The sequence below is a fragment of the Podarcis cretensis genome (assembly GCF_951804945.1).
Source record: "Podarcis cretensis genome assembly, chromosome: 8".
Classification (NCBI taxonomy): domain Eukaryota; kingdom Metazoa; phylum Chordata; class Lepidosauria; order Squamata; family Lacertidae; genus Podarcis; species Podarcis cretensis.
The window spans coordinates 56,619,580-56,644,762 of record NC_137177.1 but is presented as its reverse complement, the minus strand read 5'-3'; the positions used below and the strand labels follow the sequence as shown (position 1 = coordinate 56,644,762).

General features: G+C 43.5%; 2 protein-coding genes across 2 annotated transcripts in view; one reads left to right on the top strand and one right to left on the bottom strand.

Annotated features, from left to right (window-relative positions):
• Positions 1-25,183, top strand: part of SDR42E1 (short chain dehydrogenase/reductase family 42E, member 1) — a 582,710-nt gene that overhangs the window by 494,004 nt on the left and 63,523 nt on the right. The window lies entirely within an intron of this gene.
• Positions 623-13,948, bottom strand: LOC307223380 (uncharacterized protein). The gene is made up of 3 exons (XM_079989347.1): positions 13,594-13,948; positions 7,260-8,157; positions 623-4,296 (listed from the first exon to the last, which is right to left on the bottom strand). The coding sequence occupies exons 2-3, from the start codon at positions 8,129-8,131 to the stop codon at positions 3,387-3,389; spliced, it is 1,782 nt and encodes a 593-aa protein (XP_079845473.1). The 5' UTR covers positions 8,132-8,157; positions 13,594-13,948; the 3' UTR covers positions 623-3,386.

Here is a 25,183-nt window from a genome sequence, read left to right as displayed (position 1 = left end):
TCCCCTTACTTTTTAGGAGGGAAAAAGTGAGTCTTATAGAGCAAAAAATACGGTATTTCCCTTATGACTCAAGTCCTGTTTGGGGGGAAAGTAGAGAGGGTTTTTGTTTCCCTGTTAGTCACCAGCAATCCAAGCTAAACTGTGTCCAAGTAGCCTCTTAAAATCCTCCACCCTCTTTGTGGAGGGGACCATTTCACTGATTTTTTTCCAGGGGGATGATAAAATTGTGTGTGTGTGTGTGTGTATCATGCTTAGCAGTGGTGGAGTCACAACTTCTTTTTCTTGCGTTTTTATTTTTGCTGACACTTCAAAGGACAGCAGCAGCAATTGCATTGACATCCTGGCTGCCAAAACTAACTAAGTGAAACCCATAGGGTGCCTCCTGAAATACATTAATTTTCCTGGTTATAATGCTAGTGTTGTTGTGCTATGAAACTGTGGCTTTTTGACGGATATACCAGCATGTTGCCCTAAATTTCATTCACATCAGTCTGTATGGTGTGACACAACAATGAGCGTCATGGGACGACATCACTACTCCCCCACACTTTCCGCACATGCTTCTGTTCCCCATGATCCTGCCCCCTACTCATAAAAAAAAAAAAATAGGAAAGTGCCACATTCTGAATTGTGTCACTTTACTCCTGTGATATTCTGGGTTAAGGGGGCTGCAAACATGTTTTTCTGGAATCGAATCACAGGGAAATGAGACCTAAACTTGCACAACATTCAGTGCTTTTTTCCTTAAAAAAATGTTTAAGGGAACTCGTTTTCCTACTCATACTGAAATAATGCCCCTCAATGAGGCCAAACTTAGATTCACAAAATGTTTAGGGGTATGCGTACCCCTACGGTCCCCTAGGGGGGAAAAAGCACTGACTGTATTCCATTAGTTTTCCGGAAATGTAAGGAATCATTTCTGCAAGCTCAAATATAATGCGAAAAGGGGGAAATGGAAGAAACTGCTGCGTGAATGCAGCCCAGGAGGCATAATGCAGTGTCTCAGAGAGATGCATTTTTGAAGGACTTTGTTATGTGTTATGGTCTGAATTTGGCGATAAAGTTCATCACGGTTTTGTACCCATTCAGTTGAACCTTTCACCATTCCTTTGGCTGATGTTTCCAGAGCCCTTCTTCTACAGAGCTTCCCTGCCACCCCACCCCCCATTTTGTACTGAAGCTTTTCAAATCGTAGAAATGTCCGATTCTGCTGATCCTGGCAGAATCCTGTCTCTTTGACTTCACTGATCCATAAATGCAATTAGACTTTGGTCCCTGTTGCTGTAGTTTACTGCAGGTGCTGGTGGACTTCAAGCTTGCAATATCTAGTTTGTGTTCTCCACCCTCCCTCCCTTTCCCCTGCCAGAACTCAGAGGTCTACTAGCTCGGGTCAAGTGAGGGGTGAACACAGAATTGAGGGAGAGGATACATCTGAGTGTATTTCAACCCAGAAATTTGTTTTCTCTACTGGAATTGAGCTCAAAGTCCTTTCTCATAAAAACCTTTCCAGCTCTCCTCCACCTGCAAGCTTTCAGCAGCCTAGTTAGGCGGAGGGAAAGTTGTTGTCCTTGTTCTTTTTTTATTATTAGCTATGGTATTAGGACTTATTCATCACTTTCTGGAAATGAAATTTAAACTCAGAACGACTTTTAATGCAAAAATTTTAATGCAAGAATTAAAGCCAATATGAAGCCAAAACAAAAGCTGAAAATATTGATATGCTTAAAAGGGCAGTCTAATACATCCCATCTCCTAAAATAGGTCCAGAGTATCTAAAACTCAGATCCAGTATGGTGTAATGGTTAGTGTGTTGAACTAGAGAGCAGGGTTTGAATCCCCGCTCAGCCATGAAGCTCACTGGGTGACCTTGGGCCAGTCACCATGTCTCAGCCTAACCTACCTCACAGGGTTGTTGTAAGGATCAAATGGGGAGGAGGAGAACCTTGTGTACCACCTTGAACTCCTTTGAAGATAAAGGTGGTATATACCCCCGTCTTGCTAAGGTGGTATATACCCCCGTCTTGCTAAGTAAAATTTTACTGGGACTTTCACCCACTTGTATTCACTTAAATAGTGGAAATGAATAAACAGTGGAAGCAGGCCTGATCCTCCAGGCATTTCGCAGTTCTCCTCAACCCCGTGGAGTTGTAAAATCAGAATTAAACATTTGAAGCACCTTTATCTCTTTGTCTTATATGGAATTTAATATTTGTTGCAGAAGCTGTTTGTTTGGTTTTTTTAAGTCCAACATTCCAAATTGGGGGGGGGGGGGGAGGGTGGATTCCCCCAAAACATGGACAGCTTCATAAGGACCAGAAAGCCATTTCTCCAAAAAGAACTTGCTGTGCAGTAAGCCACATACAAAATAGTCTACAGAGATATGAATCTGAAGGATTTTTTGATTGGCTTGGAGGAATTTTAAGCATTGTACTGTAATAGCAGATCCGTAAAGCTGGTTGGGGGAACTACACAGACCAAGACTTCATTAGCGTTGGTGACTTAAGTATAACTCTCACAAGTGTTACCAGTGTATATATGAACAGAAATAAATGGAGACTGGAGCAAAAGCCTCTGTCAATATTAGTTCGTGTAATTAAAATTATATCAATATCCATATTTTTCAGATTAAGGCTTCACATAGGATTTTCACCGCCTGCTCACTATATTAAACATTGTGTTTGTCAAAAATATGTGCCCTCACAAATCCGAGATGAGTATATGAAGTATTTTAATTAAAGCTTCCCTTTCACAATACCTGTGCAGAGCTCCGTAAAAGATGATCAGCATTAGACTCTAGGGGTAAGAAGAGAGGGTGAGTTCAGTCTGTTGCTAACATTTTAGGTCATGTAGCTTTTAATGTGAACTAGCTTGTTGGCAGCTAAGATATTTGAATTCTAAAATTCCCATTTTTTCATGGATGCAGTGTATCCTTTGTAGGGCTGCCCCATTTTATGTTAATAAAGGATGGCAGTTTGCTTAAAAACATTCCTTTAGACAAGCTTCCTGTATTGAAATGACTGGAGTATCCCTCGTTCACACATTAGTTCTGGGTACATATCGGAGCAAGTCCTGCTTTGAATTCAGATCCATGTAACTTAATAAAACGTGAAATGCAGATCCCTCCATTTTGAAGTGCTTAAATCGTTTCAAAATTCATTATCCAAGACATGTTAAGTACTTTGCAGTCACTGGTTTGCATCTACAGGGTTGTCAGTGCTGGTGAAAAAAACCCCACAATATACAATTATCCTCTTCTGCCTAACATGGGGTGCTTACAGCTTATGGACAGGTTTTAATCATAACTGCAATTTACAGAATGATGGATTTAAGAAGATGGTAAAGCTTGTTGCAATTCCATAGCATTGTGCCATGTTTTGTTTTCTACACTAGATGGTATATGTCGCTTTGATGTTAATAGGAACAAGCTTGTTCTCCAGAGTTATACCAAATTTCTCTCTCAGTGTTTTCTCCACCTCGTCATCACTCAGCGTTGTGTGCTTCACCAGATCTGTGCCTTCCGTGTGGTTAAATTTTGTCTCCACAAGTGTCCATCCAATCAAAGCCCTAAACCCATCATTTGTCTGGAGGCTGCAGATAGATTTCTTGGTAAACACGGAATCTGGGGATGTTTGGAGATAGGAGCACTGGAACCGAAAGTCTTCTACTGTCCTTGGCTCAAGGCTGAACAGGTAGATACTCCTGCGCTCCCTTTTTTCCAAGAGATCTGAGTTGGCAAAATTTTGACTGGGAATGTATTGCTTCCTTCTTATTTTCTCATAGTACCAAATACCGTTGTCTTCTGTGAAACGAAAGATCCCAGGCATTTGTGGCTGGTCTTTGCCGGACACCAGCTCCAACGGTTGCCACATTTGGTAGGAGACACCAAAGCCTGCATCAACGATGTAAGCCCTCTCGTCAATGACCACCTTGATGATGAGATGTGTCATCTGAGTGGCATAGGTGTTTTGCTGTGGGTTGTAAACATAAGCTCCCAGTATGGTGGTGTTATATCCCAGCTTTTTCAGAACCCAAGACAAAAGCTGGTTATTCTCCATGCACCAACCCCCTCGTTTTTCCTTCACAATCTTGTTGTAAACATGATCTAAGTCTAGAGTAATCGTCTCCCCGCAGTGGATGCTAAGGTTTTCAAAGGGCACAGCTCGTATGTGGTGCTGGAAGATCGCCGCTAAGGTTCCAAAATCCAGTTTTTCGAGAGAGCCTTTGTAGCTAATCCTTGTGAAATATTCTTCAATGTTCATGTTTCCTGGAAGGCAAATGTTAAAGCAGCTAATTAAAAATTATGACAGCCTGAAAGGCTTCTTTCCCTGTCCTGCCAGCTTGCACAGTGGTTTCTCTGAATATATTTAAGGAGAGTAGCATCAAAGAAATTGCATAGCTGAAGCAGAGAAGTGCAGGAACAAATACCTGTTTAGATCTACTAAGTGCCTAACAAAGACTCTCCTTTGATAGTGCTCTTGCAACCTGGTATGCATGTGTTGAGTATGGTGAACTGGTTTGTTTGCGGAGGTTGTGTTTTCTGCATCAGTAACAAGGGCTGTAGCTCTCTAGCAGAGCAGGTGCTTTGCATACAGAAGGTTCCAGGTTTCTTAACATCTCCAGGTAGGACCATGAAAGATTACTGTGGAAGGGTAACTGCCAGTCAGTATAGGCAATATTATGTTATATGGACAAATGATCTTGGTATAAAACTGCTTCCTCTGCCTAAGCCCCTGTAGAGCCACCACCACCTAAAGTGGACAAATAGATTAATGGTCTGACTCAGTCTAAGCAGTTTTACACATTCAGCAGAAATTTATATATGATTTAAGATATTTATATACAGTCGTACCTTGGAAGCTGAATGGAATCCATTCCGGAAGTCCCTTTGACTTCCAAAATGTTTGAAAACCAAAGCACGACTTCTGATGGCTGCAGGAATTTCCTGCAGCCAATTGGAAGCTGCAGAAGCCCCGTTGGATGTTCGGCTTCTAAAAATAGTTCGCAAACAGTCACTTCTGGGTTTGTGATGTTCGGGAGCCAAAACGTTTGGGAACTAAGCTGTTCGACTTCCAAGGTACGACTGTACTGCTATTGGAACATTTCAAAATGGTGTACAGTTGCATAAAATGCAATTCAAAAATAAACAAATACAACACAAAAATATACAAACTGTTTTTAAATCAAGCTCCATCAGTTTACTTAGAATTGCTTAAAATTCTACAGTGACTAACATCAACAGCCAGTGAAGGCAAGTAAGTGTTCAGCATCCAATGAAATGATTTCAAAGTTGGTGCATTTCTTATTTCTGGAGGAGGCCATTCCAGCACGACGACATAAAAGATCGGGTTCTTGGTTGTGGCCAGATGTAGATCTGCAGGCTATAGAGGACCAGGAGGGCCTATCCAAAATCAAAGGGTCTACACCAGTTAAAGTTGCTCTTAAGAGTTTTTTAAAAAACAACAAAACAAAAAAAATCTTACCTGTTAAGATATTTATCTGTTTTTGTTTTGAGATTTCCCTGTGCTTTTCGGATTGCAGTCTGCTGTACTGTGTGTATAAAGAGCTGAGCTGAATTTTTCAGTTTCAGATCTGCAAAGATCTTAATCCTTCCGTTCTTCCCCTCTCTCTCTCTCGTCTTATTGGGGGTTGGTCATTAAAAAGTTTGGAGGGGAGAAAGTCCATCTGAAATGTCTGCACATATTCCAGTTCCACTGATCCATGAACTGATTGAACTTTGGTTCTTAACTTTTTTAAAGTGGTGTCCTAACACAACAAAACAGCTTGCTTGATATGAGAAACAGCTGGACACGTAATATGGGGCATTGGACCACTGAAATCAGTAGCTTGTATCCAGCATTGCAGAGTCGCTCCCTCACGATTATAGTGATGGTGAAAAACTTGGATGGCTCGAAAAGAGGATGAGACAAATTCATGGAGGATAAGGCCATCAATAGCTACTAGACGGGATGGCTATGCTTTGTCTCCATGCTCAGAGACAGTAATACTTCTGAATTAGTTACTGAAGCTGCAGGAGGGTAGAGCTGCTATTGTGCCTTTGTGCTTGTAGGCTTCTCATGGGCATCTGGTTGGCCACTGAGAACAATGATGCTGGATTAGATTTGGCCAGTACCACAGGGATCTTTATGCTTCTTAAGTTCTAGTGAGAGTATCCTTATTGAAATTAATGAACCTAAATGGAGGAGACTCTTGAGAGTCCCATGGACTGCAAGAAGATCAAACCTATCCATTCTTAAGGAAATCTGCCCTGAATGCTCACTGGAAGGACATCCTGAAGCTGAGGCTCCAACACTTTGGTCACCTCATGAGAAGAGAAGACTCCCTGGAAAAGACCCTGATGCTGGGAAAGATGGAGGGCACAAGGAGAAGGGGACGATGGAGGACAAGATGGTTGGACAGTGTTCTCGAAACTACGAACATGAATTTGACCAAACTGCAGGAGGTAGTGGAAGACAGGAGTGCCTGGCGTGCTCTGATCCATCGGGTCATGAAGAGTCGGACACGACTAAACGACTAAACAACAAATTAATTTCAATGGGTTGTTGCTGACTAAATCCTTCTCAGAGTAGACCTATTAAAATTAACGTCTCTAAGGCAGTCAGTGGGTCTACTCCAAGTAGAATTAACGTTGGTTGCAACCCATATAGCTGAGTGGTTCCAGCTGAGCCATGGCAGGTCCCATCTCCCTTTTTGACTTCTCTCAAAGCCCTCCCACCAGAATAAAAAGTTTTAGAAATGTGGTATAAACAAGATGCCTTTGCCTATTTTTTCTCCCTAAGATGAAGACTGCCCTGATTAACAGCTGGGTTTTATATTGTTAAATGTGGTGAATCAATAATTGAATGTTCCTGCTTCCTAACATCTGCATTCCTAACATCAAATGTTTGCTATCTCTCCCCCCGCCCCCATTTTAGGATTTAGGATTTTTTCTCATGGGGCAACACAGCAACCTTTACATTTTGTTGATGTTATCTTCTTTATTTTCAGCATGAGTTGGTGATAAAAATTACTGTTGATTTCACACTCCATCATAGCAATGAATGGCAAAATATTAATCGAGAAAAAACATTATTACATTCATCATCATCATGTCTAGTTGAGATTCCTGCATTGAAGGGAGTTGTCCTAGATGACCCTCAGGGTCCCTTCCAACTCTACAATTCTATGATTCTGTGATCCAAGCATCATCCTCCCAATTTGCTTTGAATGTTTGTAGCTCTGGTAGCTCTTCAAATCAAAACATGGATATCAAGCTGGTGTTAATGGGGACAAGCTTCTTATCTAATCTTATGTTGAATCGCTCCTGCAGAGTTTTCTCCACTTCCTCATCAGTAAGGGTGGTGCTTTTCACCAGATCCACGTGGCCCTTGTAGTTATATGTGGTTTCCGTCAACGTCCACCCAATCAAAACCTGAAAGCCGCTGGTGGTCTGCAGGCTACAGATAGACTTCTTCACAAACAGGGAATCTGGAGCAGTTTGAAGATGCAGGTTCATAGGCCGAAACTCTTCTATCGTCCGTGGCTGAAGGGTAAATGAGAAAACTTTCTTGCAGGTCATGTTTTCTGGGGTAACAGAGGAGGGGAATATGTTGTCGGTATCTACTGTGCACTGCTTGCGCTTCATTTTGTCAAAATACCACACTCCATTGTCTTCAGTGAAGCGGAAGATGCCCGGTGTCTGAGGCTGATCTTTCCCAGACACCAGTTCCATTGGCTGCCACATTTGGTAGGCTATCCCAAAGCCGCCGTCCACAATGTAGGCCTTGCCGTCAATCACCACTTTCAGCAGGAGGTGATTCATGTCTTTCTCATAGGCGTCTTGAGGAGGGCTGTAAACGTAGCCTCCTAAAAGGCTGGTATCGTAGCCCATTGTCTGAAAGACCCAGAATAAGAGGTGGTTGTTCTCCATGCACCAGCCACCACGATTCCGCTTCACAATTTTGTCGTAGACTGATTCTAAGTCTATCTGAATGGTTTCGCCGCAGTGCATGCTGAGGTTTTCAAACGGCACCGATCGGATGTGATGTTGAAAGACTGCTGTTAACGTTTCTAAGTCCAGGCATTCCTGGGGGCCTTTGTAGGAAATTCTTGCAAAATACTCCTCGATATTCATGTTGATGAGTTTTTCCTCCTACTGTCCTGGATATGGCAGGGAGAGAGAGAGAGAGAGAGAGAGAGAGAGAGAGAGAGAGAGAGAGAGGTGTGTGAATAATTAGATTATTCTACCTCTTTGCATGATCTCTGTTCTATTTTACAGTTGTTGGGAATGATGATACTTTCAAGTGTACAAAGCGTTCGTATGTTTTATATAGCTGTACTTTTAACTCTATAAGGCATGGTTGAGGAACCTGTGGACCTCCAGATATTGTTGGACTGCAGATCCCATCCCCTCTGGTCATTGGCCATGCTGGCTGGCACAGGTGGGAGTGGAGTGCCAACAACATATAAAGTGTGTTCAAGTGTTAGCCCAAACACATGAAAGCTTCATCAGGCACAGAATGACACACACAAGTCCTGTTCCCAACATCCCCATGCACATCACCCCACATACTGAGTCTCTGGTCTTCCCTGTGTTGGATCAGAAACAAAGGTAGCTGCCATATACTGCCATATACCATTGGTCCATCTAGCTCCATATATTGCCCACACTGACTGGCAGTGGCCCTCCATCCTTATACATTCCATCTCTACCTGGCACCTTCTTGTGCAAAACAGATGCTCTGTCACTGAGCTATGGCATTTCCACACTCCACTTGAACACAAGCAGAACTCTCTGCAATTGAGGACCCTGATAAAGCAAGAACTTGCATTGCATGGAGGAGTTTGCATAATCGTGTTCAAGCAAATGTGAGTGGAAGTCCCCTGCAGATCTTCCTCAGTGAACACTGGGATATTTGGAGGTTGGAGGGGAGGTGCAATGTGAACCGCTTATCCCCATTCACACTTTTGAGTTTTTCCCTTTAGACTAGTAGTGGGAAACAGGATTCAGCCAGTGGGCTAGATCCTTAACCTCCTCCATGTCCTGTGGACCAGCTTTGAAAGACCTCCCACCTGTCAACCACATCAAGACACAATGACTTCAGGGGACCCATTTTCCTTTGCTGCCCATGGTTTGAAATCCGTAGTGCCTGTGGATCCTGCTTTTAAGCTCAGTTGTGTGCCTATCTGCACCTCATCTCATGTCATATGATGTCTGGTGCATAACAGGCAGGTCTAACTTGACCCTTGGGCTTGGCTCAAGGTCTCCCACCATTCCTCTAGAGGACCACAGATTCCTCATCCCTCTTGTAAGGTCAGTATTATTATACCCCATATTATGGAAGGGAGGACTAAAGGGGGGCTTGCCTTCATATTGCCAAATGATCGCATGGGAGAGATAATGTTTAAAGCAGGGACTCCCTAAGTCATGTGCAGCTCAGTTTCCTAACCACTTTGCTAAACCCATTATTAAGAGAACAAGGGTTGGTTCACAAAGCAATTGTGGTCCCCAGCTACCTGTAATCAGGTGAACACGACTGTTCAGGCTTATTTACAAACAGCCCCCTGCCAATTGTCAAGCTGTAGTGTTAAATATCAGAAAGCTTTAAGGGCAACTTTCCCCGTTCCTTTGAGTGTACTTCCGGAATGCAGACATAAATAAAAAGCACTGGTTCATAACTAATTTAACTCGCTTAGAACTTTGGCACAACAGTATTGTTGTTTCTTTTCTCCATCCACTGCAAGGTTCTTTCTCCATCCACTGCAAGGTTCTTTCTCCATCCACTGCAAGGTTCTTGGGTCACACACACACACTGCCAATCGACACCCCCCTCTCCTGAAAGAAGCATATTGAGCTGTGATTACTTGTATGGAAAGAGTAGTGTTGAAATGTCAATCTGTTTTGCTTTCTGTTATTTAAGCTTAGGATTTTTTAATTTTTAAAAAATCCAAGGTTATTTGCAAACTGAAAGCAGCCTATTCCTTGGTAATCACCAGGAAAGAGTGAATCTCTCGATTTCCAGTTTCTCATTGTCCCAATCTTAAATTCAGCTCCATATTCCTGCATGTCCCTGGGTTGTTCTTGTTTTAAAGTGCCCATGAAAATTTGTCAGCATTTCAGTGGGCACCTTTCCCAATATACACTTTTCTGTATGCCATTTTCCTAACAGACATAGTTTTACAAACCAACCCTCCTAATTTAATTCATTTTTATCAGTCATTGCTGATCTAGTATATGTGTATTTGAACACATTAAAGGTAAAGGTAAAGGGACCCCTGACCATTAGGTCCAGTCGTGACCGACTCTGGGGTTGTGGCGCTCATCTCACTTTATTGGCCGAGGGAGACGTTTGTCCGCAGACAGCTTCCGGGTCATGTGGCCAGCATGACTAAGCTGTTTCTGGTGAACCAGAGCAGCGCATGGAAACGCCATTTACCTTCCCGCTGGAACGGTACCTATTTCTCTACTTGCACTTTGTGCTTTTGAACTGCTAGGTTGGCAAGAACTGGGACTGAACAACGGGAGCTCACCCCATCGTGTGGATTCGAAGTGCCAACCTTCTGACCGGCAAGTCCTAGGCTCTGTGGTTTAACCCACAGCGCCACCCGCGTCCCATTGTGTCCAAAGACAGCAGCAGATGGAGGGGTCAGTCCTCAGTTTTCTCCCAGATTCTGATTTTGTAGATTGTTCCTGTTATTATCATGTGTGTTTTTGTACTGATTGATTATTATCATAGTTTTCTTCATTTTAAGTGCTTTGAGCATGAAAATGGAAAGGCAGGATATGAAATAAAGAAGAAAGTATTTGGTTAGCGAACTACATTGCAAAATTCAGAGCACGTTTTGGGTTGTGTATTGTTTCGGAGAGGGTGAATTAGGTAGGTTTGCTTTCAGCTGAGAACTCAGTCAAATTTCTTACCACCATGACACTCCCTTTCCTGCAATCCCACTGAGGTTTCTGATCTTCTGCCTTAGTAACTCTTGAGTCTGTAGAGCTGTCATTACTAATATGTCATGGAAAGCAGCTTGGTCCCTGTCTGTGGTGCCATCGGGGCAGGACTTGGGAAAGAAGTCCAGGGTTCAGCAGAATGAGCAGGAGGACCTCTCCCCTCAATCCCCACATTGCTAAGGTTGCATTCAGACGTGGATATTATTGTGTTAGTTTTCCTGATTATAATGCTAGTTAAACTCTGAGACCATTTTGTTAAACTGTGGAACTCACTCTCACAGGAAGCAGAGATGGCCAACAAACTTGATGGCTTTAAAAGATGATTAGACAAATTCATGGAGGGAAATGCTGTCAATGGCTAGTAGCCATGATGGGTATGCTCTGCCTCCACAGCTGGAGGCAGAAATCCTTCTGAATGCCAGTTGCTGGAAACCACAGGAGAGGAGGGTGCTCTTGTGCTTGGATCCTGCTTGCGGGCTTCCTATAGGCACCGGCCTGGCCACTGGGAGAACAGGACGGTGGACTAGATGGGCCAATGGCCTGATCCAAGAGGCTCTTCTTGTGTACTTAACACTAGCCATTCTATCCCAGGTTCCCTTTGATAGCTGTTGTGTTATGGAACTTTAGCTTTCTGATTGATCTGTTGCGCTAGCATTTTAAATAACAAGAATGACTGTATCCTGGGATACTAGACCAGATTTCATCACATGAAATTACAGCACAAATCTCCTGCAATTTCCCAGCTCTTGCAAGCAGTTCCGCCCACCCCCTGGAAGTGAATAACATGGAAATGAGCACTCAACTTGCACTAGATTCCAGTACTTTTCGAGAAGTGGCTTTGCCATGTGGAGTATCACATAAAACGTGGAAATTATCCAATAAGGGATAATTTGCCTGAACCCATTTTGAAGTAAGTGATGGAATACACATTGCCATCTAAAAGGTCTCTGAAACCAGGAAAGTTTCTCTAAATGGACTATACTGACCAGATGTTTGGAAGCTGCGGCTAGATGGTTACGTGGGAGCTGGTTGAAGTTAAATACTTCGAAGACAAAAGTCCTCTGGCTGGGTTGGGATGACATGGGGTTGGGGGGCCAACTCCCATCTCTTGGGGGGGGGGACGCAGTTAGCACCAGCGCCTTCTGTCAGGAGTCTGGGCGTAACCTTCGACACCTCCCTCTCTATGGAGGCGCAGGTTGCAGCTACAGCAAAGGCAGCATTTTTCCACCTTCACCGTGCTAAGCAGGTGGTCCCTTACCTTTCCCGCCCTGATCTTGCCACTGTGATCCATGCAACGGTCACCTCCAGATTTGATTATTGTAATTTGCTCTATGCGGGGCTGCCCGTGAAGCTGACCCAGAAACTCCAGTAGGTGCAGAATGCCGCAGCGAGGCTCCTTATGGGATCCTCGCCGTGGAATCACATTCATCCAGTGCTATACCAGCTGCACTGGCTCCCGATGGAGTACAGGATCAGGTTTAAGGTGCTGGCTTTGACCTTTAAAGCCCGATACAGCCTAGGACCCTTGTCCTGGTATACCCTGTAGAGGAGCTTACGGTCAGCAAACAATAACACCTTGGAGGTCCCAGGCCTCAAGAAGGTTAGGCTGGCCTCAACCAGGGCCAGAGCCTTTTCGACTCTGGCCCCAACCTGGTGAAACGCTTTGTCACAAGAGACCAGGGCCCTGCGGGACTTGACATCTTTCTGCAGGGCCTGCAAGACGGAGCTGTTCCACCAGGCCTTTGGTCAGGGCCCAGTCTGACCCCCCCTTTTTTTTACAAGACCCTGCATGAAAGTAGCCTCTCTAACTCTTCTCACCAGCTCATATGAGACCAACACAAATAGCTGGGCCTGGTGAGCACTTAATGTTCCCAACCCCTATAGTTATAATTCGTGGTTTGCCATCTGATTTTATTCTGAGTTTAAATCTGATTTTAAGCTGTATTTTAATTGATTGTCTGTTTTTATGTTCTAATGTATTATATACTTTGATGTTAGCCACCCTGAGCCCAGTCTTGGCCAGGGAGGGTGGGATACAAATGAAATCTATTATTATTGTTGTTGTTGTTATCATCATTATTATTATACACTCTTCTTTTTAAAGCGTCTGAAGAAATCCAGTTCCTAGCAGCTTGATTATAACTCAGTTGGCATGCACAATTGTTGATTCATATTGTTCCCGTCCTGTTGGTGTCTTAACAAAACAGCTGTGTCATCCCTTCAAACCCCTTTTTGGTTTAGACTTACCGTATTTAAGAGACACAATTCTAAATAAACCTTGAACCATTTCATCTCGTCCTTATGCAACAGGCACCCATTTTTCCTGTGTCTGTGCAAGTGTGTATGTGTGTGTTTAGAAAGAGTTTTTAAGAATAGTTTTTAACTGCTGATCCTGTCTCTTGTAATTGCTTTTATGGAATTGCAATTTTAAAAAATGGTGTCAGCTTCCCTGTGTGATGCATTTACATAGAAAATGCTCTCTAATTTCAAAAAAAACAATTAAATGCACATACATACACATACACACACAAACACACACACAAACACACACGAGAGAGAGAGAGAGAGAGAGAGAGAGAGAGAGAGAGACCCCTCACCAGCAAAACTGTATTCACTAAGAGATTCCAGGGTTTGCTAAAGTGCCTTACCTTCTAGCGTGCCTTTCACTTGCACAGGGAATACAGGAGGATCAAATTTCTTATGTCTCCTTGAATGATTTGCTAAAAAGTGGGAGGGGCACCCAAACCCCTCTGGCTCCTGTTTCACCAAAGCCAAAAGTTTCAGAAGTCAAATCTGTCCTAGAAATCCATACCAGTGTCCCTTTATTTCTCTCTTCTGAGTCAAAGAGGGCAAAAGCCGAGGAGAGAGTAGAGCTTTGCAGTTTCTAACTGCGTAAGCTGTTTTCTTATCTTCCCCTTTTCCACTGCCAAGAAAACATGTCCTACCCTGGATTTCCGGTTGGTAAAACCAGATGGAGTTGTTTTGATACACAAGAGTGGGTTAGTCTGACTGCTGCAGTCATTTTTGTTTTGTACACCACCACCCAAACTGTTATGGGGGGCATGTTCACTGAATGACATTGGACCAAGTCACAGAATCATTCAGTAGGGAGGGACTTCCAGTGTCATCTAGTCTAGGGTTGCCATATTTCAAAAAATGAAAATCCACACACAAAAGTTGCTGGGCAAAAATGACATTGCCAACATAGGTTGCCATACATTCGGATTTTCACAGACATTTTGCCAATTTCCACCCGGACACTGCTTCCGATTACAGTCTTCCGGGTATGTCCAGCAAATTCCGGACATATGGCAATTCTAATCTAGCCTAACCTCCTGGCAACGCAGGAAACCCATTACTACAGCACACCTGACAGCTGACCATTCAAGCTCTGTGTAAAAATCTCTTATCAGCAGGGAGGTCCCTATCTCTGAGCTTTGCCTACCTAACAGGGTTGGGGTGAGAATAAAATCAGGCTGGGGTAAAACACATGTGCCACCTTGAGCTTCTTTGAGGAGTAGAGTAAAAAATGTAATGAGTAACAGCAGTAAATTGTAAAATCCTTCACACAGAATGCTCCATGGCTCCTGATGGAAGAAGTGCTGTCTTCCCATAGCTCCTGATGGGGGAAGTACCATTCCCTCATGGCTCTCATTGAAGGAAGTACCATCTGCCCATGGCAGACCCTCCAAGTGCCCCTATTTTCCAGGGACTGTCCCAGTTTCTGATTTGATCCCAGAATGTCCCGCTTTTCTTTAGAACGTTCCTATTTTCATCAGAGAAATGTTGGAGGGTATGCCATGGCTCTTGAAGGAGGAATTACCATATTTTCCCATCTATAAGATGTGCCCATGTATAAGAAGACCCCTATTTTTTGAGCCCAAAATTAAGAAATAAGTATTTTAAACATCAAACACTGAGGTAAACATCAAACACTGAGGTAATTTTAAACATCAAACACTGTGTAATGGCGACTGCTCCTCTCAGCCCGCCCTGGGTGCCACCACTGAGCTCCTTGCAGGGGAGGGGAGGGGCACACCGTGGGGCCTCCATAGTCTGCCTGCCCTCTCCCATTCAGCTGCCCTACAGCTGGGGGGGGCAGTGAAGTGCCAAGGGGCAGAGTGGTTTGCTCCCCTGGGTGTTTGAGAGTGGAGCAGAAAAAGTCAATTTGACTTCTGCAGTTCCTGGCCGTCAGGAACACGGTATCTCTCACGCTCAGCTGCCCAGCTCTGTGCCAGCTCCGCCGCCACTCCAGTTGGCCGAGAGGATTGAAGTCATCTCATCCCCTGCGCCTTGCCCAACAGAGAAACCGCACATCTTGCACCCCTCCTGGGCAACCACGCTGCCCGCCCACGACTAATGAGCCTCCCCCAATCTCCTGCCCACTTCCCCCTTCATTTTGACAAATCAGGGGAGGCAGAGAACCCTATGTTTCAGTAGAGTACATTGTGCCCAGGGTTGCCACCAGTCCCTAGAAAAACGTGAGGGGTGGGAAGAAGGGGTTTGCACCTTGCCTGGCAGAGAAACCATGCACCTTGCACCCCTCCTGGGCAACAGCTCACCTGTGACTCCCGAGCCTCCCCAAAATGATGGGGGAAGGGGGAAGGAGATCAGGGGAGGCTCAGGAGTCACAGGTGAGCGGGCCATGTTCCTTCTTTTCTTCTTCTTTTGAACCAGTTACAACTGAAGTGTATTTTTGGTCCACACTCTAACATTCCCCCCTCCACCTCTCCACAATACCTTTATTGTGTCCATTTGGGAGGGATTTCTCACTGTCTAATACAAACTTTTCGTTTTCTGTGTTGGAAGTGATTTCTGATCACCAGCACCACCTATTGGTGTGAGAAGGTCATTTAAGTTCTCCTCTCAAATGAGAAAATTGTATGAACAATGGAAGAATGAGGTGGTCATATGTGGGGCGGTCAGCAAAGACCTTTTTATCAATGCATTTTATACATTTATTTCAAATTCTTTTAACCTGCTCTTCATTAGTTTAGACAGTATGTGGGGCGGGTGGAATGCAGAACACAAAATGAGAACAGCCCAACCAAATCAGAAAATGAGTGTGGTGGTCCTCCAGAGTGCTTCTCCACAAGCAGCAGAGGTGACACAGCTGCTGGTACAGCTACGGTGCCACCAGCATGTGGCATAGTGGTGATCAGTGTCCCACTGGTGGTGGCCTGTGCCCTGGCCAACTCTCCTGACAGATGATTTGGACTGTGGAAAGAAAGGATGAGATTGCCCCTCCTCCATGCTTGAGTTCTTCAATGTGGTTCTCGCAGCCCCCACTCACACTACTCCTATGTTGTGAAATGTGATTTTTTTGGGGGGGTAGACCTGTTGGATTGGGGTACTGCCTGTTTGTGGGTAATGGTGTGTATATATATATATATATATATATATATATATATATATATACCTATAGTCAGTGCTATTTTTCTAGAAAAAGATGTGTCAGATATCACCACAAACTCTTCCCTTGTTATCTTACGACTTCCATTATCCCTCACCCCTTTGGCCATGCCTGCAGCAGGTTGGATTTGATGACCCTTTGGGTCCCTTCCATCACTTCACTCCTCTGATCTGATTCTATGCTGGAGCTGATGGGAGTTGTAGTTCAGCAACAACTAGAGGGCCACAGATTTCCTATACCTGCTTTACTAGGGAAATACTGCTTGCAGTTCAACAGCTTACCACACGGGGCAGCATTCTCTGAATTTTGTAGCTCCGAATTCTCTAGCAATTGAATGTGCATAGAAATGTATACACTAGGGCAGGGGCTCCAGCTGTTGTTGGACTACAACTCCCATCATCCCTAACTAGCAGATAAAGATAAAAGACCCCTGGACATGTAAGTCCAGTCAAAGGGACTATGGGATGCAGCACTCATCTCGCTTTCCAGGCTGAGGGAGCCTTACCTAGCTAGCAGGACCAGTGGTCAGGGATGATGTGAATCGTAGCGCCAAAAACATCTGGAGAACCAAGTTTGGGAAACCCTGCACTAGGATAAAAGTGTAGATAGATTGATAGATGAAAATAACATACCAAAATGCATTATATTTGGTGAAATACAAAAATTACTTTCAAATACATATTTCAGGAGAAATTTGCACTAATTTTCATGAGGATTATTTTACAAAAGAAGTTTGCAAAATAATGTGGAAATGTGGAGAACTGAATTTAACTCTGAGAAAGTGAGAAACAGAAAGGAACAGAAACTGACATTTGCCCAGTTTTAACGCCACTGCAATCCCATAGATCTGGTGTTTGGAACAGTTTGCCCTCTGGATGTTGCTGAACTACAGCTGCCGTCATCTCTGACAATTGGCTATGCCCACTGGTGCAGATGGGAGTTGTAGTTCAGTGAAATCTGGAGAATCAAAACTTTCTCATACCTTGTCATGAAATAAATAACAATACCTAATAAAACACCATAAACCAAATAATCATATATATATATATATATATATATATATATATATATATATATATCCCACCCATCTTGCTGGGTGGCTTACAACATATATAAAAACACAAAATATCCTATATGAGCAACAAAAAAACCCCAATAAATCAACAGAAACCAATAATAACAATAGTAAACAGTTTAGAGTTATACCCAAATTAAAATAACTGCCAACCCCAACTAAACATTTAACCAACATCAACCTGACAAAAACAAAACAGAGGGACAAAATTTAGAACCATTTAAAACATTTTAAAACATTTTAGCCCGTTGTCCCAACCCAAGGGAGCATGTATGAGAAAGTAATGTGGGGGATTCCTAGATCTGAATAACGAATGACCTGACTTCTAGCTTTGATGATGTTGCGTCCTGATGGCACATGCTTTGGCAATCCTCTGACACATATTTGGTGCATATATCTTTCCACTACTATAATATGCACCTCCGATGCTATTTCCTTATTCTTTGAGAATGTTACAAGTAGCAATAGAACTTATCAATGTTGGTTAATGTGTAAATGATTCTGTACTGCAACAGAGGGGCAGCGGGGTTGGAACAGATGGCCTTTGACCCTTGAATCCATGATCCAAGGAGCCTTTGACTGAGTCTGATGAACACAAGGCCCATAAACAAACAGGGACTTGGGGAAGGCCAGCAAGCTCCGTGGTGGTAGAACGTATTTTGTAGAGGAGCTACAAAACACTGGCATTCCTATTCCTGGATCTCTGGTAGTGGGTCAAGGAAAGACCTTCTCTGGAGATTTTAGCAAGACTTTATTCAGACAGGGTTGGCTGCATTGGACTTGATGGAGCCTCCGCCTTTGAGTAACTTCTGCCCTTCCAAGATGTTTTGGGAAACCAGGGCTGTGTATTCATCTTCCAAGAAGCCTGACTAATAGCCATTGATAGGCTTCTCCTCTGTGAATTTGTCCAGTTCTCTTTTAAAGCCATTCAGGTTAGTGACCATTACTGCCTCCTGTGGAAGCAAGTTCCACAGTTTAAATATGAGCTGCATTAAGAAGTCTTTTATCTGTCCTAAATCTTCTGACATTCATCTTCTTTGGATGTCCATGAGTTCTAGTGTTAAGAAGGTAGGAGGAAATCTTTTCTCGACACACTTTCTCCACTATTCAGGCAGGGGAAGATTCCCAAGACATAGGCTTTAAAATTACGGTAAGTCATGGTTTTGTGCCTCAGATCAGGTCTGTGCAAGGGGTGGGAGCACCTGGGTATACCTGCCTAGGCCTCGGTGGGCTAAGCTGGTTGGGGTCCCAGCCAGGGACTGGCTGCTTCTTTGATTGAGTCTATAACTTGATTCTAACAAGACTTTTGCCCCATGCTTCAGACTAGCTTTCCATGAGCCTGCCTCAGACTCTGCAGTTTTGACTGTAGCTCAGCAGCATTGAGATTTCTCTCAGATGCTACAAGTGAAACATTAATGACCACCAGATGTCACCATAATTTCATGTGTGCTGTTTAGGAAGCTGCTTGCCTTCAATTCTCCGGCAGAAACAGACCTTCTGCTCTGGTTATGGAAGTCTTTGCTGGAACAGAACTTTATTCCACAAGTGCATACCTTTTAATGGAAGCATAAAAGCGGCCAGCCCCTTGATTTTCTTAAAAGGCTAGATTTTTGTGCTGGAGGGAAATACATACCAAACCTTTCAACATCAGGATCAAATGTTAGAATTCTACATAGTTAGATATTTGCATCAGCCAGTGGGAAATTGCATGAGATCACAGCAGCCATTTCGGCCACTGTCCTCTCGCAAGAAAAAAACATGTCCCGCTTTTTCCAGGGCAGTTGACAGGTATGCCATACACCTCTGTCTGGCGTAATGTATGCATTATCAACTCAACAAGAAGCTCATAGGGTGACCTTGGGCCAGTCACTTTCTCTCAGCCTAACCTATCTCATAAGGTTGCTGTGGGGATAAATTGTGTGGGCAGGAGAACTATGTATGCCACCTTGAGTCCCTTGGAGAGCTGGTGGGGCTTAAATATAATAAATAAATAGGTAAGTATCTCGCACACATCCCTTTTGGAGAAACAGTTGCCATACGACGCAGGAGGCCGGGTCCTGGAGAGTGATTCAGTGGGGTGTCCTGGCTGAAGGAGTCAATTATGAACTCTGTGCAGGCTTCCAGGGCTCATTAAAAATAAAGTTGGATTTACCATTAACTCTGGTGAATTCATACATGAATTGCAGAGAACCAGCATAGCTGACAAAGAAGTATAGTTTCATCTGGGTACAATATGTGTCCAAGTTAGAGGAATGATAGACCAGAGACAATAAAAAAAAAGTGAGGTCCATGTAGAACAACTTTTAGTCAGCCTTTTTTGAGGTAAACAGCACAAGCAGAAGGTAGAATGTGTGTCTTTGTAGAACCTACTTGTCAATGAACATGCTGGAAAGATTTGTCCACCCTTAAGACAAATGACTGTGTGCGTCTATTGCTCTTTGTTCTCTGTGCAAAGTAATTTTATAGTTTCTTTTATTGGCTCACTTGAGATTTACAGGCCACATTCTGAGCAGTTCACAAGGCACTGCAGCAGCTTGCAAGATAACACGAAACTAATAAACTGCAATAAAAGCGATACATAATCCAACATAATTAATCTCAAGCAATATTATGTTGCTCCTACTTTCTAGGAGGGCCAAATCATGGTGATTTCTTGAAGGCCACACACTTTCCATACATTTCACGCCAAATCATTTTTTGTTGCAAAGCAGATCTTTAGCTTTCATAACTACTTAAGAAAATAAGGCCCTTCTAGTCCAAAGGCCCTTGTGGTCTTCTGTTCTCACAGTGACCAACATCCAGCTTCATTGGAGGTCCCTGTATTCTATTGCATTGTTTCATGTGCCTCTATCAAGTCCACCTCACCTTTTTTATATACACTAAAGTGCCCCACACTTGGCAGGCAGAAATCAACAGCATGTCAAGCCATGTCAAACATACAAGAGGGATGATGGCTCAATAGCATTTTTGTTTTGTACACTACCACCAAAACTGTTATGGGGGGCATATTCACTGAGTGACATTGGACCAGGTCATAGAATCATTGATTAGGGAGGGACTTCCAGCGTCATCTTGGTAGGGTTGGTCACTGTGAGAACAGGATGCTAGACTAGATAGACCAATGGCCTAATACAGCAGCCTCTTATATTCTTATGTTCCTACTATTTGGAATTCTCTGCCCATAAATATTAGGCAGCGGACTTTGCTGTAATGTGTCCCACAGTGTCCCTTGGAGAAGAAAATCAGCTGGCGGAATGGCAGGCAATTTTCATAGAAAGAACAGAGAACTCATATTGTTCAACAGCAAAACATGCTTTAATGGGGACCAAGAAATCTTGTAAGCAAGCCTTGTAATTGTTGCTGTGAATGTTCTCTCCCAGCCTTACCTGGGCCTTTGATCTGATCCAGGAGGGTCTCTTCTTATGTTCTTATAGGATGTGCTTCCATTTCTATTCTATCCTTGTTGCTATTTCCAGCTTCCAGCTTCTTATTTACACACTTCCTTCACCAGTCTTGCTACAGATAATGCCTGGGTGTATGTTAACAAGAACTTGTCACATTCTCTTTGACTTTCAATTCTCAGTGATGCTATGGTTGCTCCTTGGCCAGTAGGAAGGATTGTCACTCAGTCACTCTACTTTGCAAGCAGAAGGTCCCAGATTCAATTCCTGGCATCTCCAGGTAGGAACAGGAGAGAACCCTGTCTGAAACCTAGAAGAGCTGCTGCCCGTCAGTGTAGACAGTGTTGAGCTACATGACCAAAGGGCCAACACTCAGTATAAAGCAGCTTCCTACATTTGTGAGAATATGTGTTCTGTGTTCAGTGTGGAGTATGCTGCTCTCCATACTTCTCCATTTGGCCCCTGGGACTTGGTCAGGTTCCCAGGATCTCAGTTTCTTGTCTTTCCAGTGTTAAGTTTAGTTTGCCACATTTATGCATCAGTTTGCATTTTTTTTATTCAAAAAATTATTTTTATTCAAAAAATACACATCTTTAAAAAGAAAGGGAAGGAAGGAGGAAGAAGGAAGGAAGGAAGGAAGGAAGGAAGGAAGGAAGGAAGGAAGGAAGATAATAGATAGATAGATAGATAGATAGATAGATAGATAGATAGATAGACAGACAGATGATAGATAGTAGACATGGAAAATATACAAGAAAAAGGTAGAATAAATATAGATTTTTACAATAGAAAAACCAGTGAAAGAGCACTAACATCTCATTATAAAGGGGAAAAAATAAGTGGGCAAAGTAAGTCATAAATGGGGGGAAACCCACATTGGCCAAGTGCTTGTTAAAGCTACTTCCAAATGATATCATACTTTGTGGGGCTTATATTGAGACGGGGCAATTATTAAGATACATAATAAAGGTCCACCAATTACCGCACAATCCTCAAGCTCTGAAGTTCCCCATAGCACTGGATAAGTAAGTCTTTCAATGACTGCGCTAGACACAGCCTTTTTGAGCCAATTATCGACTGTAAAATTTAAACCACCTTACCATCCCTGAGCTATAACAAGGCAAGCAGCCACCCAAATATAAAAGAGAAGTGTTTCTGATGTAACTGAAGAGTTTTTGGCTTTAGATATGGAAAGGAGACACGGGGCTGGATCTGGCTGGACTAAGTTACCAACAGTGGTGCTAATTTTCCTGAAAACTGCAGCCCAGAAAGTCTGGACCAAAGAGCTGGTCCACCATAAATGCCTATAAGTCTCTGTGGCTCCACTGTGTCACCAACAGGGCTGAGTTTTGAATATGAGCCATTTGCACCAGTGTTAGGAACCATCTATGAATAATTTCCACATTGTTTTCTCCAACAGAAGCCAAGAATGAAAAAAAAAAAAAAAGTTTTGTGGACCAGAGTTTATTCCATATCAGTTTCTTCCCTCCAGGTCTTTTTCAGAGTTAGCGAGGGCTAACTGATTAGAAGATGCTATGTGAAAAAAGACCTGGAGGGAGGAAACTGATATGGAGTAAACTCTGGTCCACAAAACCTTCCCCCCCCCCTTTCATTCTTGGCCTCTGTTGGAGAAAACAATGTGGAAATTATTCATAGATGGTTCCTAACACTGGTGCAAATGGCTCATATTTAAAATAAGGCTGTGTATATTTTAGAAACCTTAATACAAGGTGTTGGCAGCACTGCTATACACTCAAATACTAACAAGGTTCAGATATATCAAGGAAGAAATGAAATGAAATAGGTGCTGAATGCTTAACTGGTAATGTTTGGCATCTACTAATCATGGAGAGTTGATGATGTGAAAGAGCACCAGTCTGGTTATAAAAATCTCTCAGACAAAAGAAACCAGATTCATTAAGACTTGTACTAAAAGCTACCTTATCCTCTGATTTACATGCCGGGTGATAGGGCAGGAGGAAATATGAGGAGGTTGATGGCAATTTGTTTTTTAAACCACTTAGCCCAGGTTGTTAAAGCACTACTACATGCCACCCCAATCTCTGAGCAGTGAAAGAATTCAGGGGTTCCAGGGGCTTAGTCAGGTTCAGTTTCCTTGGAATGAGGATCAACGAAGACTCTGGTGCCTTTAGGATATATGGTTTTATTTGCACATATATACAACCTGAGCATAAGATGGAGGGGCTCACAGCATCAACACCCCAACATATCTTGCTTCTCCATTAGTCATGGCTTTGGATCCAGCACAGAGCAAGCATGCTTCTGTGTCTCCAGCGTCCAGCCTGGATGCTCATTGGCTACTTCATGCAACCAACCAAGTATGCACACACACACACACACACACACACACTAACCATCCATGCACCTTGGAGTATGCAGAGGTAACTTCTGAAAGGGGCTTTTGAGAGTTTGCTTCTTTGTTTGTGCTCCTGGTGATGCCTTTTCTCCTTGCCTGAATGATTCATATCTTCAATCTCCCCAGATCACCCTTTGGCCTGGTTCATCCTGTTCATCCTGTTATATGGTATGCTAACCCCTCCGAGCCAACCGTTTTAGAGAATGGTGTATAATATTTACACAAAGCACAGAGTTACTTCTCAAGAAGAGACACCATTGCACAGGTTACAATATGTTAATAGGTGTAGTGGAAAAGAGAATAACCTGGGTCACACCCACAGCTTTCATTTTATAATGGTCACTCATTCTTTAACTGGCCCAATGCTTAATCTTATCATTGGTCTTCATGATAATTGACTTCCCCATCTATAAAAGTTCAAAAGCCACAAATCCTGCTCCTAAAAAATCCTGTATGAAATTCTTTGAATTTCTCTAAGCTTTCCAACACTTACAACAATATTATTCTCAAGCCTTTGTACATAAAGGACTTCCTCATGTACTGACACTGGAAAATGTGTTTAAACCATAAACATCCCTAATCCTTTAAGAAATGGGTGTCAAGTCATTCTCTAGTTCCTTTGAGGATGGCTTGATGGAAACAAGTCTCTCCCATTCCGTCATGTATTTATTTTAATAGCTGCCAAATGGAATAAAAAACAAGAATCCTCTTGTTTTACGATCAATATCATAGTAACTGAGGATGGATTTCTCACTCACCTCGGGATGGGTGCCAGTTCACAGAAAAACAGTGCCAAGGAATACGGATATATGCCAACTGTGTCTGAAGATGAAAGAATGAAGTTGTTCTTGTGCAGTTAAATGTATCTGTCAAAGTTGGTCCAGGATGGGGATGGAGGGTTTGGACACACTGGCCAGATGCAGTTCCTCACCTCTGCTGTACTGATTTACACTGAAGTAAGTCACATTAGGGCTGCCCACTTGCTATGGGCAGGAGCGGAGGAAGGGGCTGGGCTGCCCCGGGTGTCACCACTGAGGGGGGGTTGACAAAATGCCAGGCAGCACTCGCCGTGGGGCCTGCAGCGTGCCCGAGCCACGTGTTTCTCCTGGGAGTGACGCAGTGGCTTGGGCACCCACAGGCTCCATGCTGCCCCAAATGGTCCGCCTACTGCCTCCCCCTCAGCTGTAGGGCGGCTGAGTGGGAGGAGGCAGGCAGACTCCTCAGAAGCCCACAGAGCATCCTGCCATGGCTCACCCCGCTCCTGCGGGCAGCTGGCCCTGCCCTGGACACAGGGCATGTACACCTCCCCAGGCACCCGAATGACTTGCTCCGCTATGGGCTATGGGCTAGCTTAGGGGGTGCAGAACAGACTGGCTTAGGGTTTAGAAGAATAGGGGGCTGCTGCTGCTGACCTGCCTCCCTCCTTCTCAGTAGCTATCACCTAAGGCAGCTGCCCCATTGTGCCTAATCTAAGAGATGGCCCCAGAATCAGTCAAACAGGGTGTCCATTGCCAGAAGTGTACAGATGTTAACAAGCTGAAGTAAATCACTAGTTAATTAGCGGTTTACTGATTAAATTGTGTCTGGTTGAACTTTAGCTCAATTCACACACCGAGTTAAAGTTTAATCCTTTGCCATTTGTCAAGGGTGGCTATTAATGCCATATTTTATCAATTTCTTGGCCTGTGAGCTGAGCTCGCCCAAATGCTGAGGCAATTAGCAGAGAGCATATATTAGTTTGGATATTTCATGGTACACCTCCACATTTCCATCGTGTCAGCAAACCCAAGCCTGTGTGAGTTTGTGTGTGTTTCTGGTAGAATCAGCATTGGATCCAAGGAATACGAGGAAACGGTGTGCCTGGCAAAAGGATTTTACGCACATCTCTAACAGAAAGGTGTTACCCTGTCAGCCTCATGGGCAACCCTCCAAAGGCCGCACTATATAACAGTGGTAAGGGGTTGGATCAGAT

Coding starts and splice junctions, on each gene's coding strand:
- LOC307223380 (XM_079989347.1), bottom strand. CDS start 8,131: ATGAATATCGAGGAGTATTTTGCAAGAATTTCCTACAAAGGCCCCCAG. Junction 4,297..7,259: donor AACACCAGCTTGATATCCAT/GTTTTGATTTGA, acceptor GCTGTCATAATT/TTTAATTAGCTGCTTTAACA.